The sequence below is a fragment of the Canis aureus genome, chromosome 3, assembly GCF_053574225.1.
Source record: "Canis aureus isolate CA01 chromosome 3, VMU_Caureus_v.1.0, whole genome shotgun sequence".
NCBI lineage: Eukaryota > Metazoa > Chordata > Mammalia > Carnivora > Canidae > Canis > Canis aureus.
Window position 1 is genome coordinate 6,336,493 of NC_135613.1, and position 27,035 is coordinate 6,363,527.

Consider the following 27,035-nt stretch of genomic DNA (forward strand, 5'->3'; position numbering starts at 1 on the left):
CTTGTATGAAGTATGTACTTTGCATCCTCCTCCTTATTTACCCTTTTCCAGGAATACTTTTGTCAACATAGGCTCCTGAAATGACCATTTTTCTAACTCTATACCAATCACATCCTATTTCACTCGTTAGTTGGCTCTACTGAGGACAAAATATTCTGACCATGTTGTTAGAGAAACACAACACAGCCAAGGCTAGTCCTCTGTAGCGAATCCATGAGCAATGCCCAGCCCCAAAGAACTCACTTTTTCTCCTCTTCCAGAGAACAGATGACCTGAGAACCCCTCAGTAAGTACCATCTCCTCAAGTGCATGAACTCACATACGCTTCTGTTCAATAAGCACACACCTTCATCTATCCCAAAAGGGTGGAAATTCTGGAAAGAATCCCAAAGGATTGAAAGTGTTCTCAAGGGACCACATCACACAGGCGTCTGCCCCACCCAACTCCATCCAGAAGAAAAGGACATATGTTAACTTTCCAGTGAAAAAGATGCACTTCAATATGACCAAATAATGTAGTAGTCAACACGTAGAAAGCCCTTCATGTTTAGAATAGAAAGATCAGAACTCCAGAAAGCTCACTGAGGAGGTATTTCTGGGGATAAAGGGCTGTATGAATTAATTATTAAGCTGCAGTATGAAGTCTTAACAGATTTATAGCTGTCAAATCAGTAGATAAGACTGAATTAAGGGAGTAAAGCGAAACCTGGCAGTAGTCTGTAGGGGAAACATGTGGTTGATAGGAAACAATGGCCCCTTGCTGGCAGTAATATTAGTATCTCTCAGACTGGCAGCAGCGCACACTGGCTTAAGGTCCCCTTATATACATTGTCTCGTTTCATTCGTAAAACAAGCCTGTAAAATACTATTGACTCTACCGATGGTGACCTTCAACATGAGGCCCTAAGTGACTGACCTGCCCAGGGCCACGCACAGCCGTTAAGAGCCACCTTGCACTTGAACCCAGACAGGTGTGACTCAAAGCCCTCAGTCTTCACCTTCCCAGCAGCCAACTCTATGTCAGGTAGGCCTTCCAACACTTTGCATTTTGGTTGGAGGAAGTCTAGAAGTTGGAGGAAGTTTATGAGGTTCTCCTATGCTGTCAACTCTGTGAGCACTTTTTAAAAAGATTTTATTTTTAAGTAATCTCCACACCTAACGTGGGGCTTGAACACACAACCCCTTAGGTCAAGAGTCACACACTACCAACTGAGCAAGCCAGGTGCCCCGAGAGCATTTTTTTAAGGGAAAACACAAACTTTATCTCAAAAATAGTTGAGGTGCTGTGGGGCACCTGGGGAGCAGGTGGGTTGAGTGTCTGGACTCTGGGTTTCAGCGCTGGTGGTGATCTCAGGATCATGAGATCGAGCCCTGAGTCATGCTCTGCGCTCAGCAGAGAGCTCTCTCTCTTTCCCTCCAATCCCCTGACCCTCTCTCTCAAATATATAGTCTTAAAAAAAAAAAAAAAAAAAAAAGGGATGATAAAACCTGCCACAAAACCAAGACAAAACCAACTGAGTTTTCAACTGACATCAGCTTTTCTAGTTCAGCTCTGCTTTTATTTTCCCTCCTAGGAGTTTGAGTAACACACAGAGTATTCCTTCAGGAAGGCCCACTCCTCTCAGTACCACGCCACAGGATCACCACGGGAGTGGCCCCATCAGGCAAGGTGACCAGCTCCACCTCCTCCCTGGCTCCAGCACACACGGGCCACACTTTCCATGGTGGGGCACACACCTAGCACTGGGCATCAGGAGAGGAGCACGCTCAAGGGTAGGTGGTCTGCAGTGCCCCCTCTCCTGCCACCCTGCACCCTCTCAGGAGTGGCGGCTCCACGGGGTTCTCCTCCCACAGGCACGGAAGTGTGAGGCAGCTGACTGTGCTTTCCTGTGACTTCCCTGATTCTCTTCCAGCTCTTGCACATGCTTATTTGTAAAGAAACATCAAGAAAACCGAGCACTATTAAGTTTCCTTTCCCATTTAGCAGGGTAAGGAAAAGTAACACGAGTCCAGGAAGAGGGGCCGGGGAGTGACCAGCCCTGAGCTTCCCATGCCCATCTGAGGGGAAGGCTGTCAAAGGGGGTTAAGAACCCAAACCATTGAGAGCACATGCTTCCACTCGGGACTCTGATCAAACCACCGAATCCTCCGTGTCCTCCCAGTTGCTTTGAATGTAATGATAATCCTAGGCTTTGCGAGTCACTGGCATTTTCACACTTGTATTTCCAATTCTTCCTTTTTTTTTTTTTTTTTCAAATTTTTATTTATTTATGATAGTCACACAGAGAGAGAGAGAGAGAGGCAGAGACACAGGCAGAGGGAGAAGCAGGCTCCATGCACCGGGAGCCCGATGTGGGATTCAATCCCGGGTCTCCAGGATCGCGCCCTGGGCCAAAGGCAGGCGCCACACCGCTGCGCCACCCAGGGATCCCTTTTTTTTTTTTTTTCCCAATTCTTCCTAAAGAGATACTTTGTAAATGGCTTTTGGGCCCAGGGTGAAAAATATGCAAATATATTTCATTTTCTTTCCAGATTCTGTAAACATCAATATTACCAATCTTCTCAGAGGATCATAAAATGGAAATAACATCTTCAAAGGGGTCAAAATAATTCTTATATGATGGTTCTCCCACTAGGGAAGATTCAGTTTACTTTATCTTTCATTCAACCCAGCAAAGACATTTAAAATTTCACTGTTGAATTACAATAAACTGAGTATCAGGATGAACTAGCACCAAACAAGATGACGAGAGATTCCAGCTTCCCTCGGGGCTGAGTGGCACCTAGTCCTTTCAAAGTCAGAGACAGGTGGTGACTTGTACTCACTGTCAGGTTCCAGTTGATCTGGGGGATCCTCATGTGCAGGTTCAGACTGAACAGAATCAGCAAGACTCCAGTTACTACAAATGCACTACAGCTCACGAACTCAAAAAAGTAGAGGCCTTCACACGGGGAGCACTCCATGATGGTCTCTATGCAGATGAACGCAATCAGGGCCAAAATCTAGGAAGAAAATTGGAAACACACATGTGCGTGTATATTTAGTACACATCCGTGGACATATGTGCCTGCCGCGTTTAAATAAAACCCACCACCACCACCATATGTGGCCAGTTTTCCTCCGGGGATGGAAGGATCACTGTCAGGAATATGATCTGATGAAATTCTTATGGAACAACAGGTAGAGGGAGGCCTTAATGAAAGGATCGAATTCCTAACGTGAACACCTACACCCTAGCACAGCCCCCCCGACACCATGCGGGTGCGGGTGCAGGTGCGGGTGCTGCTCAGCCCTCGGGAGGAAACAGGACCAGCTCATGTGTTCAGTTCTTCCTCGGCCACTAGTAAGTGGACACTGCCAACACACGTTTCTAATTTCTAGTCCCTACCACAATTATGCCCAACACTGAGAGGGCAGGGTCCCAATGGCATCCATCTATGCCATCTGCAGCTACCCTGGTGGTTCGGGCGGGGGGCACGCAGGCTGAGGGCTTTAAGACAGGGCTGGGTATAATCCCCTCTTCTCCCAATGACAGGCACCTAAAAATGAGGTCCACCTAATTAACTCGCGAGCTGTGCTTTTTAAAAGTTATCACTAGGGATCCCTGGGTGGCGCAGCGGCTTGGCGCCTGCCTTTGGCCCAGGGCGCGATCCTGGAGACCCGGGATCGAATCCCATATCAGGCTCCCGATGCATGGAGCCTGCTTCTCCCTCTGCCTGTGTCTCTGCCTCTCTCTCTCTCTCTCTGTGACTATCATAAGTAAATAAATAAAAAAAAATAAATAAAAAAAATAAAAAAAATAAAAGTTATCACTAGACTTGGCCATAAAAAGTCAGAATGGCAGTCTATAAAAACATTGGAAAAAATGACCAATAATGGCACCAATTTGTCTCTAAAGGACCACAGTAACATTCTAGCACTATGTCCCAAGAGATCAGAGGTCACGGTCAAACAGGTATCAGTGGAAATTACCAGGTGAGCTTTTATTTTTTTTATTTATTTTTAAATATTTTATTTATTCATTCATGAGAGACACAGAGAGAGAGAGAGAGGCAGAGACACAGGCCGAGGGGGAAACAGGCTCCATGCAGGGAGCCCGAAGCAGGACTCGATCCCGGGACTCCAGGATCATGCCCTGGGCTGAAGGTAGCACTAAACCATAGAGCCACCTGCTCCCCGCCCCCGCCCTTTTTTTAAAGATTTTATTTATTCATTCACCAGGTGAGCTTTTAAAGGAAGATTTCAGGAAAAGGAGGAGGCCCAAAGGCTGAGTTAATGACCCAGGGATCAAAGAAAAGTCAGGTGGTCTTGCACCTAAACCAAATCAACCTTAGGCTCCGGGCCTCTGCTCTAGCACTTGTCTAACCAAACACCTCGCAGCCCACCACATGCAAGCCTGGGCCAGGACATGGGCCAAGCCCCCACTGCAAAGGTCCAGGCAGTGTAGGCAGGTGCTCTGTGGTCCTAGATTTGGCTTTAGAGCCAACACCATCAGCAGCACCAGAGAGCTGGCTAGAAGTGCAGTTTCTGCCTCTCCTCCTTGACCTACAGAGTAAGAATGATTGCTTTTTGGTTTTGGGGTTTTCTTTTTGACAAGATCCCCAGATGATGAAAGTGTAGGAAACATACAAGGCACGGGCTGTTCTGTGGCCCTCCTCTGCCTACTGGAGTCCCACACATGTGCCACTCAATGCCACCTCCTCCCCATGCCTTCCCTGATTGTCTCTCTCCCAGCCAGACATGTTTCCATCCTCTCCCAGGAAAGCTTGTTCATCTGTGATTACATTCTACCCTTTTTTATAATTGTCATTATGCCTCCCTTTGCTTCCTGGGCTTTCTGAGGACAGGGCCAACCCACCTCTCTCCACTCCAGGTACCAAGCAGAGGTACTAGCACACCACCAGCAAACAGGGGGATGGAGAGGGGCCACTAAAAACCCAGACCCACAATTGCTGACATGCTTGGCAGGGTCTCCACGTAAAAGGCACACAGGGCAGGGCAGCTCTGCTCCATCCATTATCAGTACTTCCGCACAGCAATCATAAAAGACACCTCTCCTATCAAAACAAGGTTCACAATTTATTTTAAGTCAATGCATTAGAGATAGGGGTCTTTAAGCACACACTTTGTGCTTTTCCTAATGGCTCTTAAAATTTTCTATAGAACCAGAGACTTGAATTCTCCATCTGAATTACATGCCTGACTTGCAATCAATTCACAAAGGAGCAGTTCATATAAGGGAAACTCCTAAACTTTTTCTTCCCCCTGTAATTGGATCTAGTAATCTTGGGCAAGAAATAACACACTGTACTGATGAGTTACAAATGTTTCTGGTATGCTAACTTCAACCATATTTGTGTGGGAAGGTAACACCTACATTCTTAAATATTAAAATGAAAACAGTTTAAGAATATGCAAATCTAATAGGCCTCTCAATACAGCAGTGAACAAAACAAAAATCTGCTCTCTAGCTCATAGTCTAATGAAGGAGAAGCTTTTAAAAATTAAAAGTACAGTATGCTAGGCAGTGTGAAGTGCAAAGGGGGAAAAATCAAAGCAGGGCAGGAGAATGCAATGTAACTAGGGCAAAGGTGTTTGAAATTTTAGGAGTGACATGGAAGGCCTGAGAATGTTCTAGATTTATTACAAAGTTTATTACAGTCTATTACAAAGGACAATCAAGTGAAAGAGAACTTCAATTGCCTCTATTCTGACCTCAGGCTGTAGTCTTATTGAGTTCTTTCAAGCTTATCCCTCAACTCAAGAAAAATACCCTGCAGCAAAGCATGCCCTGTTGGAAACTGAAACTACCCCTTCAAGCAACAGGGACTGCCCAGAGCCAGCGAGACCCCGTGGGGTGACCCCAAGACAATCGTCAACCTGACCTTTATGCCCCAGCTGCTTGTACCTACAACCTTTGGCCCACATTTTCTTTCTTTTTTTTTTTTTTTGTTCAAGATTTTATGTATTTAAAAATAAAATAAATAAATAAATAAATAAAATAAAAAATAAAAGATTTTATGTATTTATTCATGAGAGACACAGAGAGAGGGGCAGAGACACAGGCAGAGGATGAAGCAGGCTCCATGCAGGGAGCCCGACGTGGGACTCGATCCCAGGATCCCGGGATCACGCCCTGGGCCGAAGGCAGATGCTCAACCACTGAGCCATCCAGTCGTCCCTGTCCCACATTTTCCTCACATAAACCCAGAAACATTTTCGGTACTTAGAAACACCTTTGAGATGCCAGTCCTGTCTTGCTGGTGTCAGCCTCACTGAAATAAATTCCTTTCTAGTTTCACCATCACTCTTTGGATTTTGTCAGTGGTGAGCAGACTAACCTGGTCCGTGGGGAACCCTGGAGCCAGGTGCTCTTGCACCCTGGTTACAAAGGGATATACCTGAACAGCCTATGAAGAGACACAGGAAGCAAGGTCCAAAGGGGCCTCCAACACAGGAGCTTCTGTCCGGGAGTCTGGAATGCACCACCTTCCCCCGCACGGAGATACATTTTGGTTTACCGAACCCTGGCGTTCAAGTTTTTATAGAGCTCAGTCTGTAGCCCCTTCCCCTTCCCAGAGATGAGTGGGGTTGAAAGCTCCAACTCTCTGATCACACAACTCTCTGATCACACGGCTGGTTCCCCTGGCAACCAGCCCCCAGCTCTAGTGCTTAGCAAAAGTCCTCTCATTAACACAAACTCTGATGTGGCTGAAAGGACGTTGATGAGAATTATCAAAAGACACCTCTTATCATGGAGGAAATTTCAAGGATTTTAAGAGCTCTGTACCAGAAATGGGATGAAGACCAAATATCTATTTTCTTATTATAAATCACGGTATCACAAGTATTCATATGTAAACAGAGATCCAGACAGAGACGCATAAACACACTATACACATACAATAATTTAATCAGTTCCCATTCGATAGGCATTCAGGTGGCTTCTAATATTGCTTCTAATAAGCAGTACACTTTTTTGCCTCCCTTTTGACACAGTCAATATCAAATTTTCCTCCAGCACAGTAAAGGCTGACTAACAATTGTTGCTAAAGTAAAAGCTACCTATTGACCAAAAAGAAGAAAATAAGGGTTCAAAGTTACACTGGAAGCCAACTTCAAGGCAAACAAAGGGATGCCTGGGTAGCTCCACAGTGGGGCGTCTGCCTTTGGCTCAAGGCATGATCCCAGTTCTGGGATCGAGTCCCACATCGGGCTCCCTGCTTCTCCCTCTGCCTGTCTCTCTGCCTGTCTATGTCTCTCATGAATAAATAAATAAAGTCTTTTAAAAAAAAAAGGCAAACCAAGAATCAAAAGTAATTCAACTTATAAAAGTTTTGCAGGGGCACCTGGGTGGCTCAGTGGTTGAGCATCTGTCTTTGGCTCAGATTGTGGTCCCAGGGTCCTGGGATTGAGTCCCACATCAGGCTCCCCACAGGGAGTCTGCTTCTTCCTTTGCCTATGTCTCTGCCTCTCTCTGTGTCTCTCATGAATAAATAAAATTTTTTTAAAAAAATAAAGTTTTGCAATAGACAAATGTCACAATGTAAAACAGCACAGAGATATTTAAAAAGATACAAATAAGTAACAGTTACTGCATTTGCTAACTGGAGGATCGTGCATGTCCTTGGACAAAGAGCCCTTTCCATGGGGCACCTACCAACGAACCAGGAATATTTTCATACTTGGTAAGTAAGCTGATATTAAATGGTTGTCAGGTTTCTAATTATGACTGACAACATTAGAAAGCACGAAGGGAAGGGGAGAAAAAGATTTGGCTGATTAAGTTACTATTAAAACTTTTTAAAATTTCCTAACACCCCATGTTTCTATCGGTGGGAGTGTTAAGCGTCAAGACCCTTCTGGAAGGCCCTAGTAATCAATCAGCAGCGCTGTTCACCAGTACACCTCGCTCTCCTCCTTCCAGGCACACCGCAGGGTTGGAGGTTTGTGATAAGAGATGTTCCCCAGGCAGATTTATTCTCAGGATGACAGACTTGATGCTCAGAACTCCAGACCTGCAGCTCTGGGTTCCTATCACAACTCCTTTGGCCAGGTGGCGATGGAATAAGAATGGGAGTTTTGGGGATTCGGCTCACTGGAAGCTGAATGAGAGACAGGTTACACTTGGGTTCAGCTGTCACCTCCACCCATAGTTACTGTACAGAGTTACATAGTTGTACAGTTGTACATACTGTACATAGTTACTGTAGCTTTCCCACTGCAGAAATGGCTTCCAGATATGCTCTGAGCTGACTTGATGAAGAAGAAATGAGCCCTAAAACTCACAAGGCAGATCAGGATTATATTCAATAATACAGAGTATGCAATTATAAACATACTACATATTTTCTCCCTTTTTGGTGGAAATGAAAGAGAATTGATCAGCTGTTCTAGGATATATACGGCAGAGGCCTGTAGCAGTATTACAAAGCAGGAGCACACGTGTGTGAGAGACTACAATTCATGCATCCCAGTGAGTCAGATGGCATCTGATAAACCTTGAACTAACAAAGTTGGAAAGCCCCTCTAAGAAAAATGGCACACAAAACTGCCTCCAATGCACTGAAACAGACTGAAGAAATAAATGTGCCAGTGACAAACTGCTACACACTCATCCATAAATTGATGCACGTTAGCATAACAGCACGTTGATCGCAAAGTGGTGTTGCTCAATACAAAACAGTGGCAATCTAAGATCCGAATTATTCTGGCGTATACCTACATTTCAGACTGATTGTGTAGACTTGTTCGGTATTAAACTGATCGTACCAAAAATTCAAATATGACCTGTATTAGTGTAGGCCAAAAACAAAAACATTTTTTAAATTCGTAATTTTGTGTTTCTCATTAAAAGTACTCACTCTCATACCTAGCTTTCTATTTTTAATTTTACATATTTTCCCTTAAAGTGGGCCTCCCAAAATCACATCAGTCTCAGGCCACTTAAAGCCTGGATCTACTTCTGGGTTTGGGTAACAAAAAGTCTGAGTGGGTGAGAGATCTGTTACTCTTGGCAGTGGCCGGCAGGCAAGCTCCCTTCTCCCTGCCACAGCAGCCAGCACTATTCCAGGAGCAGGTGGCCTGAGTACGGCTCATCAGAGAGGAGTGTATTACGTGCCAGAGAAGGAAGCCTCCCTTGTGTTAAGCCATTGAGATTTTAGCTTTGTTTGTTGCTACAGCATAATCCAACTCATACTCACTAGAAAAGAGCACTTTTGCATACTGTTAAATTTCACCAAAAAAAAAAAAAAAAAAAAAAAAATTCACATGTCCTAGGTATCTAGTACAAAACTGCCAATTTTATGGGATGAATATGTCACTCACTCATAAAGACACCAGACCCAAATTGTTCTATAAACTTACTAGATTGTCAAAATAAAGATGTAGAGATATTAACCATGTTATTTATAATTTTAAAACAAAAGAATAAAATATCCGGAATTTCATTTCAGGAATCCATCTGTGTGGTAGGACTATGGACATATATTTTTTTAAAGGCTTATTTTCCAAAATGTCTACAATGAGTATGTGTGGTTTAAAAAAAAAATTAAATATTCTCTATATTGAAGCATCCAGGTTTATGATGAGTTAAATGCTAGTGACCTCTAAGAATCCATCCTTATTTGTTTTGAAACTATTCATGAATATTTTAAAGTGACATTGAAAGCTCTAATGGAAAATGAAAGTCACTCTGCAAGTCCATGTTGGTCCCATTTCTTTATCAGAAGAGTTCATCATTTCTAAAGCCTTCTTGCGAGCATAATCCTATTTCCTGGCTGCCGCTGCACTCTTACGTGCAGAGAGTGGGCACAGTGTTAACAGCCTAGAGGCCAGCATGTAATAACTCTATGTGATGGCAAGGACCCTGGAAGAAACTGTGACCCTAATATCTATGAGGACATCTTTGAAGATGAGGCAAAATCCTAACCTTCCTTCATCACCAGTTTCTTAATGGATCTAATGAAACTTATTTAAAGATACACATGTAAGCAAAAATCACAATATTGAAAAATAACTTTAAGGAGCCTTAAAATCACCAGATGCAAAAATGACTGTCCATATGAAGACTGAGGATCTGCAGTGACTGCTATGTGGCCAGACAACTTCTTCAGCGACCCTGATCTCTCTGCACCTGGAAGTGGGCGGGGCTTAGGGTGTCAGTACCCACACAGTGAACACACCCCATTAGACACACAAAGACAGATAACTATCCATGTACAAAGGCTTAGTGTCCGGAGAGGTATTGAGGTTTAGGAGACAGAGGGTGGCTGAGGGCTTGAGAAATCTTTCCAGAGGGCACTGGACTCAGGCTGTCTTAGAAGAGAAACAGGAGAGAGCCCTGTGAGGTGGTGCCTGACTTTCACACTGAGATTCTTGGTTGGGGTCACGTGCAAGGTAGGCACAGAACCTGGTCCCTGACCAAAGTACCTCAGTTTTCATATTTATATTCCCATAAACGGTGGGTCCTGAACTTTGCTGACCAAAGAAGAGAACAGCTGTTTAGACACCCTTCTGAACTAATGCTCAAGGAAGCATGCAATCATCAGCCTGGTTTATACACTGGGAAAATATTTGTCATGCTGTTTAAAATTTTTTTAGGGAGGTGCCTGGGGGGTTCAGCTGGTTAAGTATCTGACTCCTGATTTTGGCTCGGGTCATGATCTCAGGATTGCAGAGTCGGGCCCCACAACGGGCTCCTCACTCAGCTGGGAGTCTGCTTGGGATTCTCTCCTCCTCCCTCTTTTCCTCCCTCCACTCATACATGCAAATGCTAAATAAAATGTTTTTGTTTTGTTTTGTTTTGTTTTAAAGAAAAGTTGGGATGCCTGGGTGGCTCAGTGGTTTAGGGCCTGCCTTCCACCCAGGGCATGGTTCTGGAGACCCAGGATCGAGTCCCATATGTGGCTCCCTGCATGGAGCCTGCTTCTCCCTCTGCCTGTGTCTGTGCCTCTCTCTCTCTATCTCTCATGAATAAATAAATATAAATAAAGAATGAAAAGAAAAGAAAAGAAAGAAAAAAGAAAAAAAAGAAGAGAAGAGAAGAGAAGAGAAGAGAAGAGAAGAGAAAAGAAAAGAAAAGAAAAGAAAAGAAAAGAAAAGAAAAGAAAAGAAAAGAAAAGAAAAGAAAAGAAAAGAAAGAAAAAAAAGAAAAAAGTTTCGTTAAGTTTGAAAACTAACCAGTCTGGCCCTGTCAGCGGCAGGGAGGCGGCCCTCTGCAGTGGCCCCGCAGCCCCGGGCTTCCTCCCGTTAGGCCCCAGACTATTTCCGCCCTGACCTATCCCTGGTCTTGGGGTACCCGGGGCACATCGACGTAGGGACAGTTATCACAAGCCTCACAGTGAAAAATCCGGTTTCTTTTATCTGACGCATGGCCTGTGTTACCCGAACGCGGAGGATTTTCCCCCCCGAGCGCTTCTATTAACCCCGCAGAGAGCTGCGCGGCTCAGCGCTGAACCGGGTCAGGTGGCCACCCCGTGAGCACGGAAGGTCCCCGGAGCCCCCTCCCCCGAGGGCCTATCACAGGAGTGATGCGCCCACGCAGCGCGGACCTAAGTGCTTCAGAACCAGGCCAAGCTCTCGGCAAGTCCTGCGCGTTCAACACTGTGGAGTGTGTCTCTTCCCAGTGAGACTGAAAAGGTGCTTAAAGATGGGACAGGGCCCCATCCTGCCACTGAGGGCCGCGGGGGGCCGCGGGGGGTCGGGGAGGGCCTCGGGGGGCCGCGGGGGGTCGTGGAGGGCCTGGGAGGGGCCGCGGGGGGTCGTGGAGGGCCTCGGGGGGCCGCGGGGGGTCGTGGAGGGCCTCGGGGGGCCGCGGGGGATCGTGGAGGGTCGTGGAGGGCCTGGGAGGGGCCGCGGGGGGTCGTGGAGGGCCTGGCGGGGCCGCGGGGGGTCGTGGAGGGCCTGGGGGGGCCGCGGGGGGTCGTGGAGGGCCTCGGGGGGGCCGCGGGGGATCGTGGAGGGTCGTGGAGGGCCTCGGGGGGCCGCGGGGGATCGTGGAGGGTCGTGGAGGGCCTGGGAGGGGCCGCGGGGGGTCGTGGAGGGCCTGGCGGGGCCGCGGGGGGTCGTGGAGGGCCTGGGGGGGCCGCGGGGGGTCGTGGAGGGCCTCGGGGGGGCCGCGGGGGATCGTGGAGGGTCGTGGAGGGCCTGGGAGGGGCCGCGGGGGGTCGTGGAGGGCCTGGGGGGGGGCCGCGGGGGGTCGTGGAGGGCCTCCGCCCAGTGTCGCCGCCCCGAGGCGATGGGAGCTGCTCCCCGCCGTCCCTGCAGCCGCCCGGAGCAGCACGGGGCCGCGCTGAGGGCACGGAGCACGGGGCACGGAGCACGGAGCACGGAGCACGCGAGGATGCTCTCCCGCCCTGCGCCGCGCTGGGGCCACTCGCGGCCGGACACTCACGCCCACTCAGGAAGCGGGTGGCATCGCCACGGTGTGGCCAGAAGATTGGTCCGAGGCCCCGAGGCTGCTGTTCCGCCTCGTTCTCCTCCACCAGGTCACCAGGTCTACCCCGCCCAGCTGGTGTAATTCCTCGTCGGGGCCCACACTGCGACCCGGGCAACCGGGGCCACCGGGGCGCTGGCAGAGCTCGCCACTACATTACTCATTCTCAAAGGGGCCTAACTGCAGTAACATCTCAATTTTTCTAAGAAAAGTAATCCACGAGTCGCTCCTCTCAAGGGGGGCCATCCATCCCCTAAGGAAAGTAGATTCAAAATGTGTCCCTCCAGGGGCGCCCGGGGGGCTCAGTGGTTGAGCGTCCAGCTTCCGCTCAGGGTGTGATCCTGGGGTCCCGGGATCGAGTCCCACATCCGGCCCCCCGAAGGGAGCCTGCTTCTCCCTCTGCCTGTGTCTCTGCCTCTCTCTCTGTGTCTCTCATGAATAAATAAATAAAATATTTAAAACACTAAAAATTTAAAAAAAATCAGATAAAAAACAAAAATTTAAATTTAAATTTAAAAATTAAAAAAAAAAAGTTTCCCTCCACTCCCCTGAGACAGTAGAGCAAGGAGTAAAAATTTTTTTTGGTTCTCAAACAAAGGAGCTAACTGCCATGCCACAGGGTGTGAGCTGTGGAGCTGAGAGAGGTGGGGAATTAAGAGAACCACCTGCTCTGGAAGGGCAGAGCTGCCCTTAGGCACTAAAGCCACCCAGGCCGGCAAGGAGCACGATTTAGACAGAAGAAGTAGGTAAGCTAAGGAGCCAAGGGGGCAGGGGCAAATAAGTGCCTTATTGTTGAGAAGGGAGAGCACAAAAGGGGGAGGCTGCCAAGGACTCAGGGCAGAAAGAAGAAAACAGGAGGCCAGGGGAGGTGACCAGCACCAGCGGCTCCGCCAGGTATGCCCCAGGGGCAGCCACATTCCGGGGCCTAAGGCTTCATTTTCGTTTGCAAAGAAGGACAGAAAGCATCAGGCTGTCACTGCACCGGGGAGCTGTCGGCCTGGTCTGACCTAAGCTTGGCCCACGTTACAAGGCCAGTTTGACCAGGACTCCGGACGTATTTTCCAAGCTGGGTTCTACTGTGCAAATAATTTTGCCATTCTGAAATCCTAAAGCTGTACGTAAGTTAGGAGCTGACTCAAGGGATTGTATTTCAACCTCTTTTTTTGGCAAGACTCTCACCTTTAACATAAATTATTATACTTACAGCGTAAGCGAGCTCGATCACACACACACACACACAGTAAACCCACGGGTCACTTGTACACAATGGCTGGCCACAGCATACCAGTCTCAGACAAATTAAAACAGGCTTATTTTTGGATATCCAACTACGTAGAGCACACAAACAGTGTTCCCAATGAAGTGCAAAACATTTTTTCTTAAAAAAAAAAAAAAGTTTAGAAAACCTTATTATGTGGTTTGATGATAGAATTGCGCATGACTTCAGAAAACCACAGGACGGTCAGCATCTTTCTTGCCAAAAAATGCCCACAGCATTTTCCTGCAAATGCCACCCTGCCCCAAAAGCTACATTTTCAGACCGTTTAAATTAGTAATGGAGCAAAAACAACGCACATGTAGCGGACACAGGAAACAAGCCGCCTTCAAATGATACACATGTGAAGATGGTTAACTATGCTGCTGGCATTCGACTTCCTTTCCCCACTCCTTTTCTCATGTCCTTGCTTCATGGATGAAGCTGAAATCCCAGGAAGTGGTATCACATCCCTACATGATTCAAAAGGAAAACCTGTCCCCTTTTCTGTCTCTCCCCAGTTTTAATTCTCAGGCATCTCCCCACCCTAGAGTCCCTAACCACTTTTAGCCAAATAGAAAGGACACTGTTTTTCTCATTGAACGAGAAACGAGCAATCCAAGGGTAGCTTTTTGCTAAAGATTAATTTAGGCCACAATAGCGAACTGCATATCCTAAGAGGCCAGGCAGCAGCCCATCGGAAATTCCAGCACAGCCCCAAACCCCAGAGCCTAATAGCCCCAGAACCCCTGTATCATCCACCTTAGGGAGGGTCCAGGAGGAGAGGAACCTACTTAAGTGGTCAAATCCATGATCCCCAGGACCTTGCACACAGTTTCAGGGATAACCTTTCAGCGGGCTTTGTAAATGGTGTCCCTAGCTCCAGAGACAATAAGGATAGTGGCCTTCCTAAGAAATTCAACATTTGCTGAGCACTTCTACTATGGGCCAAAGGATACAGTCACTGCCACAAACCTTCTCTCATCTTATTTAATCTTCATTCCACTCTGTGAAGAACACATGATTGGTTTGCTTGTTTGTTTTTTTATAAAAGATTTTATTTATTTATTCATGAGAGACACAGAGACAGAGAGGCAGAGACAAAGGCAGAGAGAGAAGCAGGCTCCATGCAGGGAGCCCGATGTGGGACTCAATCCCGGGACGCCAGGATCACACCCTGGGCGGAAGGCAGGCGCTAAACCGCTGAGCCACCCAGGCATCCCTGGTTTACTTGTTTTTTGTTTGTTTGTTTGTTTGTTTTTTAAGATTTTATTTATTTATTCGTAGAGACACAGAGAGAGAGACAGAGACACAGGCAGAGGGAGAAGCAGGCTCCATGCAGGGAGCCCGACGTGGGAATTGATCCTGGGTCTCCAGGATCACACCCTGGGCCGCAGGCAGCGCCAAACCGCTGCGCCACCGGGGCTGCCCGGTTTACTTGTTTTTATTTATTTTTTTATTTTTTTATTTTTTTAATTTATTTTTTATTGGTGTTCAATTTACTAACATACAGAATAACCCCCAGTGCCCGTCACCCATTCACTCCGACCCCCCGCCCTCCTCCCCTTCTACCACCCCTAGTTCGTTTCCCAGAGTTGTTTTTAATCAAGATATAATACGCATGCCATAAAGTTCACCATTTACAGTATACAATTCAGTGGGTTTTAGTATATTCGAAGTTATGCAACCATTACATTATGTAATTCCAGAGCATTTCATCATCCTAAGAAAAATATTGTTTGTTTGTTTGTTTGAGGGCGGGTGCGAGAGAGAGAGATAGACAGACAGACTCTTATGCAGGCTGCACATCCAGGAGCCTGACCTGGGGCTCAATCTCACAACCCTGAGATCATGACCTGAGCCAAAATCAAGAGTTGGATGCTTAACCGACTGGGCCACCCAGATGCCCCATGGAACATGGGTTTTTAATCCCCATCCTATTGATGCAAAAAAAAAAAAAAAAGAGGGAAAGATGTTAAGCAACCCATTCAAGATCGCAAAATCTCCAGCAGAACTGGGTTGAAACCCATCCCTGAACCTTTTACAGCACTGGTCACTGTGAATCACCCCTCCAGCCACCCTTGGCTTCTGCTGCTCTCTTCCCATCCTGCCTCCTCACAAAAGATGGAAGCTCCCCCAAGGCTGTGGCTCTGCTGCTTTCTCATCAAACGTGTGTACCCAACAGATTCCCCTGATCCAACTCCTACTTCCACATGTGCTTCTCTCGTCTGAACTTCTTTGTAAGCTCCAGATCCAGGCTGTCACACCACTGGCCCCCACAATGGGCATCCCTACCTAAATATCCCCAGGCACGCACAAAAATCCCCTTCCCTAATCAGTTAATGGCATCACTGGCCATTAGCACAGCCACTTGGCATAGCAGTTCAAGAGCTAGGACTCTCGAGTCTCACAGCCCTATATTCCGATTTTAGCTCTGCCACCTAGTTCTACAGCTCTAGGCATGTTATGTCCTTCTCTGGGCCTCTATTCATCCATCAGTAAAATGGATGGGGACAATGCTTATCTTGCAGGGTTGCTTCAAAGATCAGCTGTAAAATCCTTAGCACCGTGCCTGGCACATAGTGAGTGTTGAGTGACGAAGAGCCGTTGCCATTACAGTGTGAAAGGTGCAAGAGAACCCAGACTGCCTTCACTGGCTGAGTCTGGTGAGGAATGAGCACACGCTGGTATGTATCAGAATGTTCTTCCTTTTGAAGGCTAAATAATATTCCACTACATGTACATACCACATTTTGTTTCTCCATTCATCTGTCCGTGAACACTTGGATTGCTCCCACCTTTTGGCTATCGTGAATAATGCCACTGTGAACATGAGTGTGCAAATCTCTGTTTGAGCCCTGCTTTCATTTCCTTTCAGTGTACACCCAGAAGTGGAATTGCTGGATCATATGATAATTCTACTTTTAGTTCTTAGTAATCAAAAATTTAAGCATAAAAGAGATGAAAGTATGAAAATCAAAATCATAAATAAAACCCTTAAATCATAAATTTGAATGAGCTTTTTGCTTAAAAAAAAAAAAAAAAAAAAAGCTGTATTCACTGAAAAGACCTAGACATGTAAACCCAGTAATAGTGGCAACCCCAGTGCCTGGACTGAGTCTCTAAGAATTATTTTATACTAACAGGAACAAAAACATCTAGGAGAAATGACTGATTTCAAGCCTGGGGCAGGACACACACAAGATAAGCCTATGGGAAATCAAGTACACTGTCGAAGACTACTGAGGTTTCGTCAGAAGGTCACAGGGGTCAACCTGGAGGGGCTCCCAATGGCCAACAAGACAGTACAAATAGATGTATGTGTGTATAAATGTGCACATTTGAATAACATTCAAATCTTGGTTTCTAAATACTATCATTTTCCAATGAAAAGAACCAGGGTTCCTTGGAGAATTCTAGGGTGGAGGCAGAAGAATCTAAGATGAGCCTGGAACTCTTGTGTCTGAGAATGAAGGGAGCATATCTGAAGAATATCTTCCAAAGGGGCTCCCATTGGCCAAATCTGGGACAATTTGGGCATCAAAATAAATAATAATTATTAAATAATAAAGGGGACTTTATTATTTAAGGGGAATAAGGGGACCTGGGTGGCTGAATAAGGGGACCTGGGTGGCTCAGTGGCTGAACGTCTACCTTCAGCTCGGGCTATGATCCCAGGTCCTGGGATCGAGTCTTGCAGCAGGCTCCCTGCTCAGCAGAGAATCTGCTTCTCCCTCTACCCTTCTCCCCCTGCTTGTGCTGCCTCTTTCTCTTGCTCTCCCTCTCAAATAAATAAATAAAATCTTAAAAAAAAAAAAGTCTGTGAATAAAAACATGAACCCATACTGACATAAATAAACAGGGAAGAAGAAAAAATTCTTCCTTACAGTTGAAAATCCAGCTAATAAATATAGAAGAAATGACAGATCCATACAGTTGCCATTTGGCAACCATCACAACACTTGATTCAAGCAAGAATCATCAATGGATATTAAAACTAATGAGTGAAAGTTTGAGGAGTTACAGGATATTTACATACTCTAAAAGTATCTCCCCAGAGAAATACTAATTATACCCAAAAAATAGTAACTTGAGAGTGGAGAAGCCAGGCAGATAGCACTTTAACCAAGTTAAGATCCCCAGTAAGAGAACAAATATCTATGTCATCTGCCTCTGATAGGAGGCAATGAAAAGAATGCATCATTATTTCTGTGGTATTCCTGACAATACCACAAAATAACCAGAATCCAAACATGAGAAAACGTCAGACTAACCCAAATTGAGGGACGCGTTACAAAATAACTGGCCTGTATTCCTCCAAAACGTCAATGTCACGAAACACAAAGGCTGAGAACTATTCCAGACTCAAGGAGATTAAAGAGAAATGACAAATGAATCCAACATATGATCCAGGATGCTCTTGTACTACGCAGAACAGTTTTGAGACAACCAAAGAAACATGAAGAAGGTCTACAGTGTAGCTTCAGTATTCTATCAGCGCTCATTTCCTCACTTTGATCATGGTACTGTGGTTTTATAACATGGTCTTGTCTTTAAGGTCACCGAAGTATTTAAGGATAAACAGACGTCAAGTCTGTACTACAAAAGACTTGAAAGACTCAAAAGACTAAAATAAATTTTTTTAATTTTTAAAAAGACTAAAATATAAATATCCACATACATATGAGTATGTACACATAAAGAGAAAGGATAATGTGGTAAAAAGTTAACATTTGGAGAATCTAGGAGAATGTATGGATTATTGTGTACTACTCTTGCAACCTTTGCTAAGTCTGAAATTATTTCAAATTCACAAGTCTTTTTAAATGACCACAAAATATTGAAATACATTAAACACATAAAAGCCATGAGTTTTCAATGGACATTTCAAGGGGGAAAACGCCACTGTTCACCTTTGAGGGTTGCTAAAGCATCAGTTTGTATTAGGAAAGCTGAGAAAGGACAGGAACCAAGTAGGTACCTTGTTTGTCTTTCCCGTACAAACTGTATTTCAAGGCAATCAAACCGATGAAGAAAAGCTCCTTAGAGAATCACGCCAGTAAATGCAGAAGGAAAGACGGAATTACAAAATCACCAGTTGGTAATGGATCTGGCCCAGAGTTTCTCAGCCCACCTGAAAGCTTGATGTTAACTTGGCAGGATTCAATCAAAAAATATTCTTTTTTTGCCTGCCAATTTATTTATTTTTTATTTTTTAAAGATTTTATTTATCCATTCCTGAGACACACAGAGAGAGGCAGAGACACAGGCAGAGGGGAAAGCAGGCTCCATGCAGGGAGCCCGGTGTGGGACTCGAGCCTGCAACTCTGGGATTACACCCTGGGCCAAAGGCAGGCACCAAACCGCTGAGCCACCCAGGGATCCCCTTGCCTGCCAATTTATCAAAACCATCCTTCTAGCTCTCATTTGTGCCACCCTCCACTAAGGCTTTCTCTGGCTCTTGAGGCACCTAGCTGGCTGGGTGTAGAGCGTGTAGCACTTCATGCTGGGGTTGTAGGTTTAAGTCCCACACCTGGTGTAGAAATAAAAAATAAAATCTTGGGCCGGGGGTGGGGGGGAAGCTTCCTTTGGCTTACTCTTACCTCACTCGGACTTCCTGTAGCTCTTGTCCTAACCACTGGTTCACATACTTGGTGCACATGAGGATCTTTTCAAAATTCTGATACCAACACCATACTCCAGAACAGTTTCCCAGACTCGGCACTATTGACACTTTGGACCAGATAATCATTTGTTCTGGGGGCTGCCCTATGCACCATGTGATGTTTAGCAGCATTCCTGGCCTCTCCCAGCTAGGGGCCAGAACTCGATCCAAACTCTGTGGTGGCAACCAAGAATGTCTCCAGACACTGTCAAATGTTCCCTGAGGGGCAAAATCTCCCTCCTCCAATCACCACTGATCCAGGTTGTGATCATCATCGGCTGTTAGGCTATTAAGTAAAAGGCCAATGAGGAATTTTAAGTAGATGGATCAGGCTCAAAACACTTGTACCCACCAATCAATCCTAGTGTCACTAGAAGTGAGATAATCAGACACTACTGCCTTCTGATGTCAGTGCAATAGGATGTACACAGCAGCACCTAAAAGCTTTCTTACCATCCCCCAAAATCAAGCCTCCTGAGTCAACTAGTTTACAGGAATTGGAAGAGTTAGAGAAGCATGTTAAATTTACACTGAGGAAGGAGCTCATCAGCCAAATTCAAAATGTGGGCAATTCGACACAACAAATTACCTCATCTCATCAATAAATAAACAGCATAAAAGGAAGAGGGGCTGTTACAGATAAGAGGGGCATGTTCAGATTAGGAAACATACTGAGTAGAGGCAATGTGTGGATCTTGCTTAGATCCTAATTCAAACAAACCCAAAAGGCACTTTTGTGATTCCTGAAGAAAAAAAAAAAAAAACACATACTGGTTATTAGATAATGTTAAGGAACTATTAATTATTTAGGTATGATAATATGTGAATGTATCATTTAGGGGAAAAGGTCTTTAACTGTTAGAGATGCATACTAAGTATTTACAGTTGAAATGCTATGGTATCTGAGACAAGTTTTAAAATACGACAGTCAGGGCGGGAGTAGCGGTTTAACGCCACCTTCAGCCCAGGGCGTGATCCCAGAAACCAGGCTCAGAGCCTGCTTCTCCCTCTGCCTGTGCCGCTGCCCCCCCACCCCACTCTTTGTGTCTCTCATGAATAAATAAATAAAATCTTAAAAAGTAAAATATGACAGCCAGAAAAAGGCAGGGGGTGAGGGGGAGTTGATAAAAAGAGACCATAAAATGTTCGTTAACTGTTGAAGATGGGTGAAGAGGATATGGGGATACATTATACTATTCTCTGTACTGGGATGAAGATTAATTTTATGTGTCAACCTGAGTGGGCCATGTGGTGCCTGGATTAAACACTGTTTCTGGGTATGCCTGTGAAGGTGTTTTCAGGTGAGATTAGCATTTGAATCTTAAGTAATCTCTGTAAAGTAGATTGCCCTCCCCAGTGTGGTTGGACACCATCCAGTCCACTGAGGGCCGGAATAGAACAAAAGGGTGAGAAAGGAAGAATTCGCCCCTTTCTTCCTGCCCCACTGCCCAGTCCCGTCTTTTCCTGTGCTTGAGTTGGAGTTTACGTCATCAGCTCTGGGCGGATAGTGCTCTGAATTACACTACTGGCTTCTGGGGATCTCCAGCCTGCAGACAGCAGATCACGGGACTTCTTGGCTTCCACAGCCACGTAAGCCAATTTCTCACAATAAATCTCCTTTTATATCCTACTAGTTCTATTTCTCTAGAAGCCTGATTAATACAACTAAGTTAATGTCTGTTAAGTTTCCATAATAAAAACCTTAATTTAAAAAGAATGTCAAAAAAAATTTAAAAAAAATAAAAAGAATGTCAAGGGCAGCCCCAGTGGCTCAACGGTTTAGCTCCGCCTTCAGCCCAGGGCGTGATCCTGGAGACCTGGGATCGAGTCCCACGTCTCCCACGTCTCCCACGTCTCCCACGTCGTCGGGCTCCCTACATGGAGCCGGCTTCTCCCTCTGCCTCTGTCTCTGCCACTCTCTCTGTCTCTCATGAATAAATAAAATCTTTAAAAATAAAAAGAATGTCGAGGGCACCTGGGTGGCTCAGTTAGCTGGGCTTCGTCTGCCTTTGGCTCAGGTCACAGTCCCAGAGTCCTGGGATGGAGTCCCATATCAGGCTCCCTGCTCAGCTGGGAGCCTGCTTCTCCCTCTGCCTGCCACTCCCCCTGCTTGGGCTCTCTCTATATAAATAAATAAAATCTTTAGAATAGAATGAAACGAAGTCAAGGGATTTATACCCAGAATATACAAAGAATTCTCCAATCTTTACAGTAAGAAAACAATCCAATTAAAAGTAGGTAGAAGACACCTCATGAAAGAAGGTACATAGATGGTGAATAGACACATGAAAAGATCCTTAACATCCTTAGTCACTAGGGAAATGCAAATTAAGATCACAATGACATACCACTTCACACTCACCAGAATGGCTACAATATAGAAAATGGCAATACCCACAGATGTGACAAATGCAAACTTGGGACACATGGGTGGCTCAGTAGTTGACTGTCTGCCTTTGGCTCAGGTCATGATTCCCCCCACCCCCACCCATCAAGTCCCACACGGGGCTCCCTGCAGGGAGCCTGCTTCTCCCTCTGCCTGTGTCTCTCATGAATGAACAAATAAAATCTAAAAAAAAAAAAAAAAAAAAAGAATGCAAAGCCACTAGAATTACTGGTGAGACTGCAAAATGGCATGAAGCCACTTTGCAAATGGTTTGGCCAAACATATACTTAGGCCACATGGTCCAGTAATCCCACTCCTAGGTGTTTGCCCTAGAGAAATGAAAATTATGATCAGACAAATACCTATATGTAATGTACAATCTAAATGGCCTTCAATGAATGGATAAGCAAACAGTGGTATATACATAAAATGGAATACTATTTAGCAAAAAAAAAAAAAAATCAAACTATTGATACACAGCAACATGCATAATGCTAAGTGAACAAAGCCATACTCAAAGGCTACAATATTGTATGGTTTTACTTATATGACATCCTGGAAAAGGCTCAACTATAGAGATAGAAACAAGATATATTGTTTGCCAAGGGCTGGATGAAAGTGGAGGGAATGATTAACAAGAACATGGCAGGAGAAGATAATTCTGAGGGCTGGTGAAACTATTCTGAACTTCGATTGTTAGAGATGGACAAATGACTACCTATTTGCCAAAACTCACAGATTGGTATACTTTAAAAAGTGAAATTTACTGTATTCAAATTAAAAATAAAAATGAAACACACAGGGCAGCCCGGGTGGCTCGGCGGTTTAGCGCCACCTTCAGCCCAGGGCCTGATCCTGGAGACCTGGGATCAAGTCCCACGTCAGGCTCCCTGCATGGAGTCTGCTTCTCCCTCTGCCTGTGTCTCTGCCTCTCTCTCTGTGTCCCTCATGAATAAATAAATAAAACCTTTAAAAATAATAATAAAATTAATTAATTAATTTTGAAACAAGCCCCTAAAATGATAAACAAACTCTTCCGGTAAGCTTTTCCTGAGCCCTCCACGGTTAGTCTTTCTTTGTCCAGGCTTCCCCATGATGTCCTCCAAGCAAGGTGCCCTGAGCCTCATTTCCTCCTTAGCCCTTAGCCTCTCCTGCTGACTGAGGTGAAGGAGGAAATGCCTCCAATGTGCCTTGCTCCTGTGTTTACACGTTTATTGCGTGGTGGTGCCTGTCTCAGGAATTATGTCTATCTGGTTTCCTGCTCTATCCTCCTAACAGGCCCTCAGTAAACAGCTGGTTAATGACTGACTGACCAATGAGAAATGAACAGGTACCTAATAAATGACCATTAAACCATACCCACAGGTAACTGGACACTATCCAAAGGGTGATAATTAATATTTCATGTCGGCTTAGAACACAGGTTCAAGTGAAAGGCTTTGGGATGGCCATTGCCCATGTAAATTTCTAGAAATTATTTAGCAGAAAACATGCAAAGCTGGCTTATCACTTGCCATATGTGTGGATAACAGCCTTGGGATTGTTAATACGTAAGATAATAAGCTTCAAAATTATCCTAACAGGATAGAGAACCAGGCCAACACCATAAGGTGGACTCTAGCATACACTTAAGGGTCAAAGATTTAGCTACAGAAATAAGGAGGAGAGCAGATGTTAAAAGCAGTCAAGTGAAAACAGAATTTAGGTGATTTTAGGGGATGGATATCAGTCACATTAACACTAAATGTCAGTAAAAGATGAAATAAAATACTTTAATTTTGATGGCAGGGTTGAACTGAGTCATCATAAATCTTTTCTCATCTTGGACATTCCATTTTTACATCTATAGGCTGCAGTCTGTTCGTTGGTTTGAAAAGATACTAAGACCAAACTCATTTAAATGTATATTTTTGTGAGGCGCTTGGGTGGCTCAGTTGGTTAAACATCAAACTCTTGATCTCAGCTCACGTTTTGAACTCAGGATCATGAGATCAAGCTGAGTATGGAGCTTATTTAAAAAAAAAAAAAAAACAGGAGGGATCCCTGGGTGGCGCAGCGGTTTGGCACCTGCCTTTGGCCCAGGGTGCGATCCTGGAGACCCAGGATCGAATCCCACGTCGGGCTCCCGGTGCATGGAGCCTGCTTCTCCCTCTGCCTGTGTCTCTGCCTCTCTCTCTCTCTCTCTCTCTCTCTGTGTGTGTGACTATCATAAATAAATAAAACAGGAGGGATGCCTGGATGGCTCAGCAGTTGAGCATCTGCCTTCAGCTCAGGACATGATCACCTGTCCAGGGATTGAGTCCCACATCAGCTCCATGCAGGGAGCCTGCTTCTTCTTCTGCTTGTGTCTCTGCCTCTCTCATGAATAAATAAGTACACAAAATCTTAAAAAAAAAAAAAAAAATACACAAAACAGGAGTGCCTGGGTAGCTCAGTCAGTTAAGCATCTGCTGTGGGCTCAGGTCATGATCCCAGGGCCCTGGGAGCAAGTCCCACATCAGGCTCCGGCTCACGCGGGAGGCTGCTTCTCCTCCACCTCTCCCTGCTGCTCCACCTGCTTGTGTGCGCTCTCTCTCTCAAATAACTAAATAAAATCTTTTTAAAAATTAAATAAAAATAAATTTTGTGATTCCCTGCACATGCCAAGAATATCCAGAGTGATAGTTTAGACATTTCCTTACTTCTAAAACAGAAATAAACAGAAAAACAGAAACACCACAGTACTATGATTTATCTCTAGCCTCAGCAGGCCAAGGTCCCTGTAGCCTGCGAGCTAATAGCCTATTTGCTGTAGAAAATAAAAATAGGGCGCCTGGATGGCTCAGTCAATTAAGTGTATGACTCTTGGTTTCAGCTCAGGTCATGATCTCAGGGTCATGAGATTGAGCCACATGGAGTCAGCTTGAGATTCTCTCTCTCCCTCAACTCCTCTCCACCCCCACTCATCTGTGCTCTCTCTCTCTCAAATAAATAATCTTAAAAAAAAAAAAAGAAAAGAAAAGAAAAAAAATTAGAAAGCTTCCAAATAACACAATTTGGGAATTCCAGTTCTAGATAAAGGAGTAAGTACAGTGCACCCTGTCTCTCTCACTGAATGTGGCTATAAAATCTGGAAACAATCCATGCAACAACTACTTCAGGATGCTGAAAACTAATCAGTAGTAGGCAGATGAGGGAAGAAGACCAGAATTCAGAGTTCACTGAACCAGTGGCCAGTTTCCTTTTTTCCCCCCTAGTTTTGCCCAACTTGAACTTGAGGCAACCTCAAAAATCAGAAAAGGGAACCAGGTGTGGACAGAGAAAGCACCAGGCCAATCCCTTCAGTTCTGGCTAGAGAAGTGCTCAAGGGGATTCTTAACACTATAAATGTTGGGGAGGATATCCTGTTTTTAATTTTCCTTAAATTTTTTTCCCTTCATTCTCATATTCCAGATTCCAGGCAATCCTGAAGTGACAGAAGCAGCTGCAGCAGCAGGAGCCCATAGATGCCTTCAACTCTGAGGAAGGGAACCCTTCCCATCTGATCTGAGTAAACAGAGTTCCAAGAGGAGTGAGTTCCACTTCTTTTTTCTTTCCCTGTCCTCCTACTGCTTGCCACCAGGTGTGGGTACAGCTATGAAAAGAGGACAACAGCAACTAATATGCCAGCTTTTGGAACAGGAGCCAGAAAAGGAAGGTGAGGGGAAGGCTTCAGGGAACTGGAACATATGAAGCAGGTAGCAGAAAGGGAAAGCGATCCATAGTCGCTCGTAAACTTGGGGGCTCACCCCAAATTGTACATGTGTAGACATGACCTTAAATAGCACAGTGAAGACTTTGAGAACTGAACTATGTGGATCAGGTCACCACACAGGTCTCAGACTGACCCCTGGGTAGCACACACAAGGGAATGATCCAAAGAGCATCACAAAGGCTCTGAAACAGAACTGATATGGAATCCTCAACCCCACAAATGCTGGCTTGCCACCTGAATCCAAGCAGGCGGACAGCCTTCTAAAACAAACAAAACAAAGATCAACATTCTTTATAGGATTTAAACAAGACCAGAGTCTCAAAACATAACAATCAAATGTCCATGATATAATCCAAAATTACTTGGCATACAAAGAACCAGGAAAATCTCAAATCACATGGAAAAAGACAATCAACAGATGGCAATGCTGAAATGACACAGTGCTGGAATTATCAGGTTACAAACCAGCTATAGTAAAAATAATCCAAGGAGAAAGGATGGATGAGTACTCTTGAAACAAACAGAAAGTCTCAGCAAAGAAATTGAGATATAAAGAACCAAGGGGTGCCTGGGTGGCTCAGCTGGTTAAGCATTTAACCTCTGGTTTCAGCTCAGGTTGTGATCTCCTGGGTCATGATATCCAACCTGGTGTCAGGCTTCATGCTCATCAGGAAGTCTGCTTGAAGATTTTCTCCCTCCCCCTATTCACACATACATATGCATGCTCTCTCTCAAATAAATAAATAAAATCTTTTTTTTTTTTTTAAGATTTTACTTACTTATTCATGAGACACAGAGAGAGAGAGAGAGAGAGAGAGAGAGACATAGGCAGAGGGAAAGCAGGCTCCCTGTAGGGACCCCAGGATCATGACCTGAGCCAAAGGCAGATGCTCAACCACTGAGCCACCCAGGCACCCCAATAAACAAATCTTTAAAAAAAAAAAAAAAAAAGAAGAAGAAGAAGAAGAAGAAGGGATGCCTGGGTGGCTCAGGCAAAGATGTCTGCCTTTCGCTCAGGGCATGGTCCTAGTGTTCCAGGATCAAGTCCCACATCCAGCTCCCTGCATGGAGCCTGCTTCTCCCTCTGCCTGTGTCTCTGTCTCTCCCTCTCTGTGTCTCTCATGAATAAATAAATATTTTTTAAAAATTAGATGTAAAGTATTATAAGTATGGATTTCAATTAAAAAAAAAAAGAAAAAGAAAAAGCAAGTGGAAATTTTAGAACTATAAAACACAATATCCAAAACAAAAAATTCATTGGATGGGCTAAAAAGCAGAATAGAGCTGACCAAGTAAAAGAACCTCAAGATAAATCAATAAAAATGACCAAATCTGAACAATAAAGAGAAAAAAATGCACAGAGCTTCAGGGACCTATGGGATTATACCAAAAGGTCTATTTATTTCTGTCACTGGAGTCCCCAAAAGTGGAGGAGAAAAAACGTGAAATCAAAACAAGCATTTGAAGAAATAATGGCCGACAACTTCCCGTGTTTCACAAAAGACATAAATTTAAAGACTCAAGAAGCTCAGCAAATCCTAAACAAAAAAATTAAAGAA

The 27,035-nt window shown here is 44.9% G+C and overlaps 1 protein-coding gene across 2 annotated transcripts in view; it reads right to left on the reverse strand.

Annotated features, from left to right (window-relative positions):
* CMTM4 (CKLF like MARVEL transmembrane domain containing 4) overlaps nt 1-27,035 on the reverse strand; it is a 71,345-nt gene that overhangs the window by 14,176 nt on the left and 30,134 nt on the right. For both annotated transcript variants that reach the window (XM_077885961.1, XM_077885951.1), the window contains exon 2: nt 2,827-3,003. In XM_077885961.1, the coding sequence (XP_077742087.1) occupies nt 2,827-3,003 (177 nt within the window). The remainder of the gene's footprint in view (nt 1-2,826; nt 3,004-27,035) is intronic.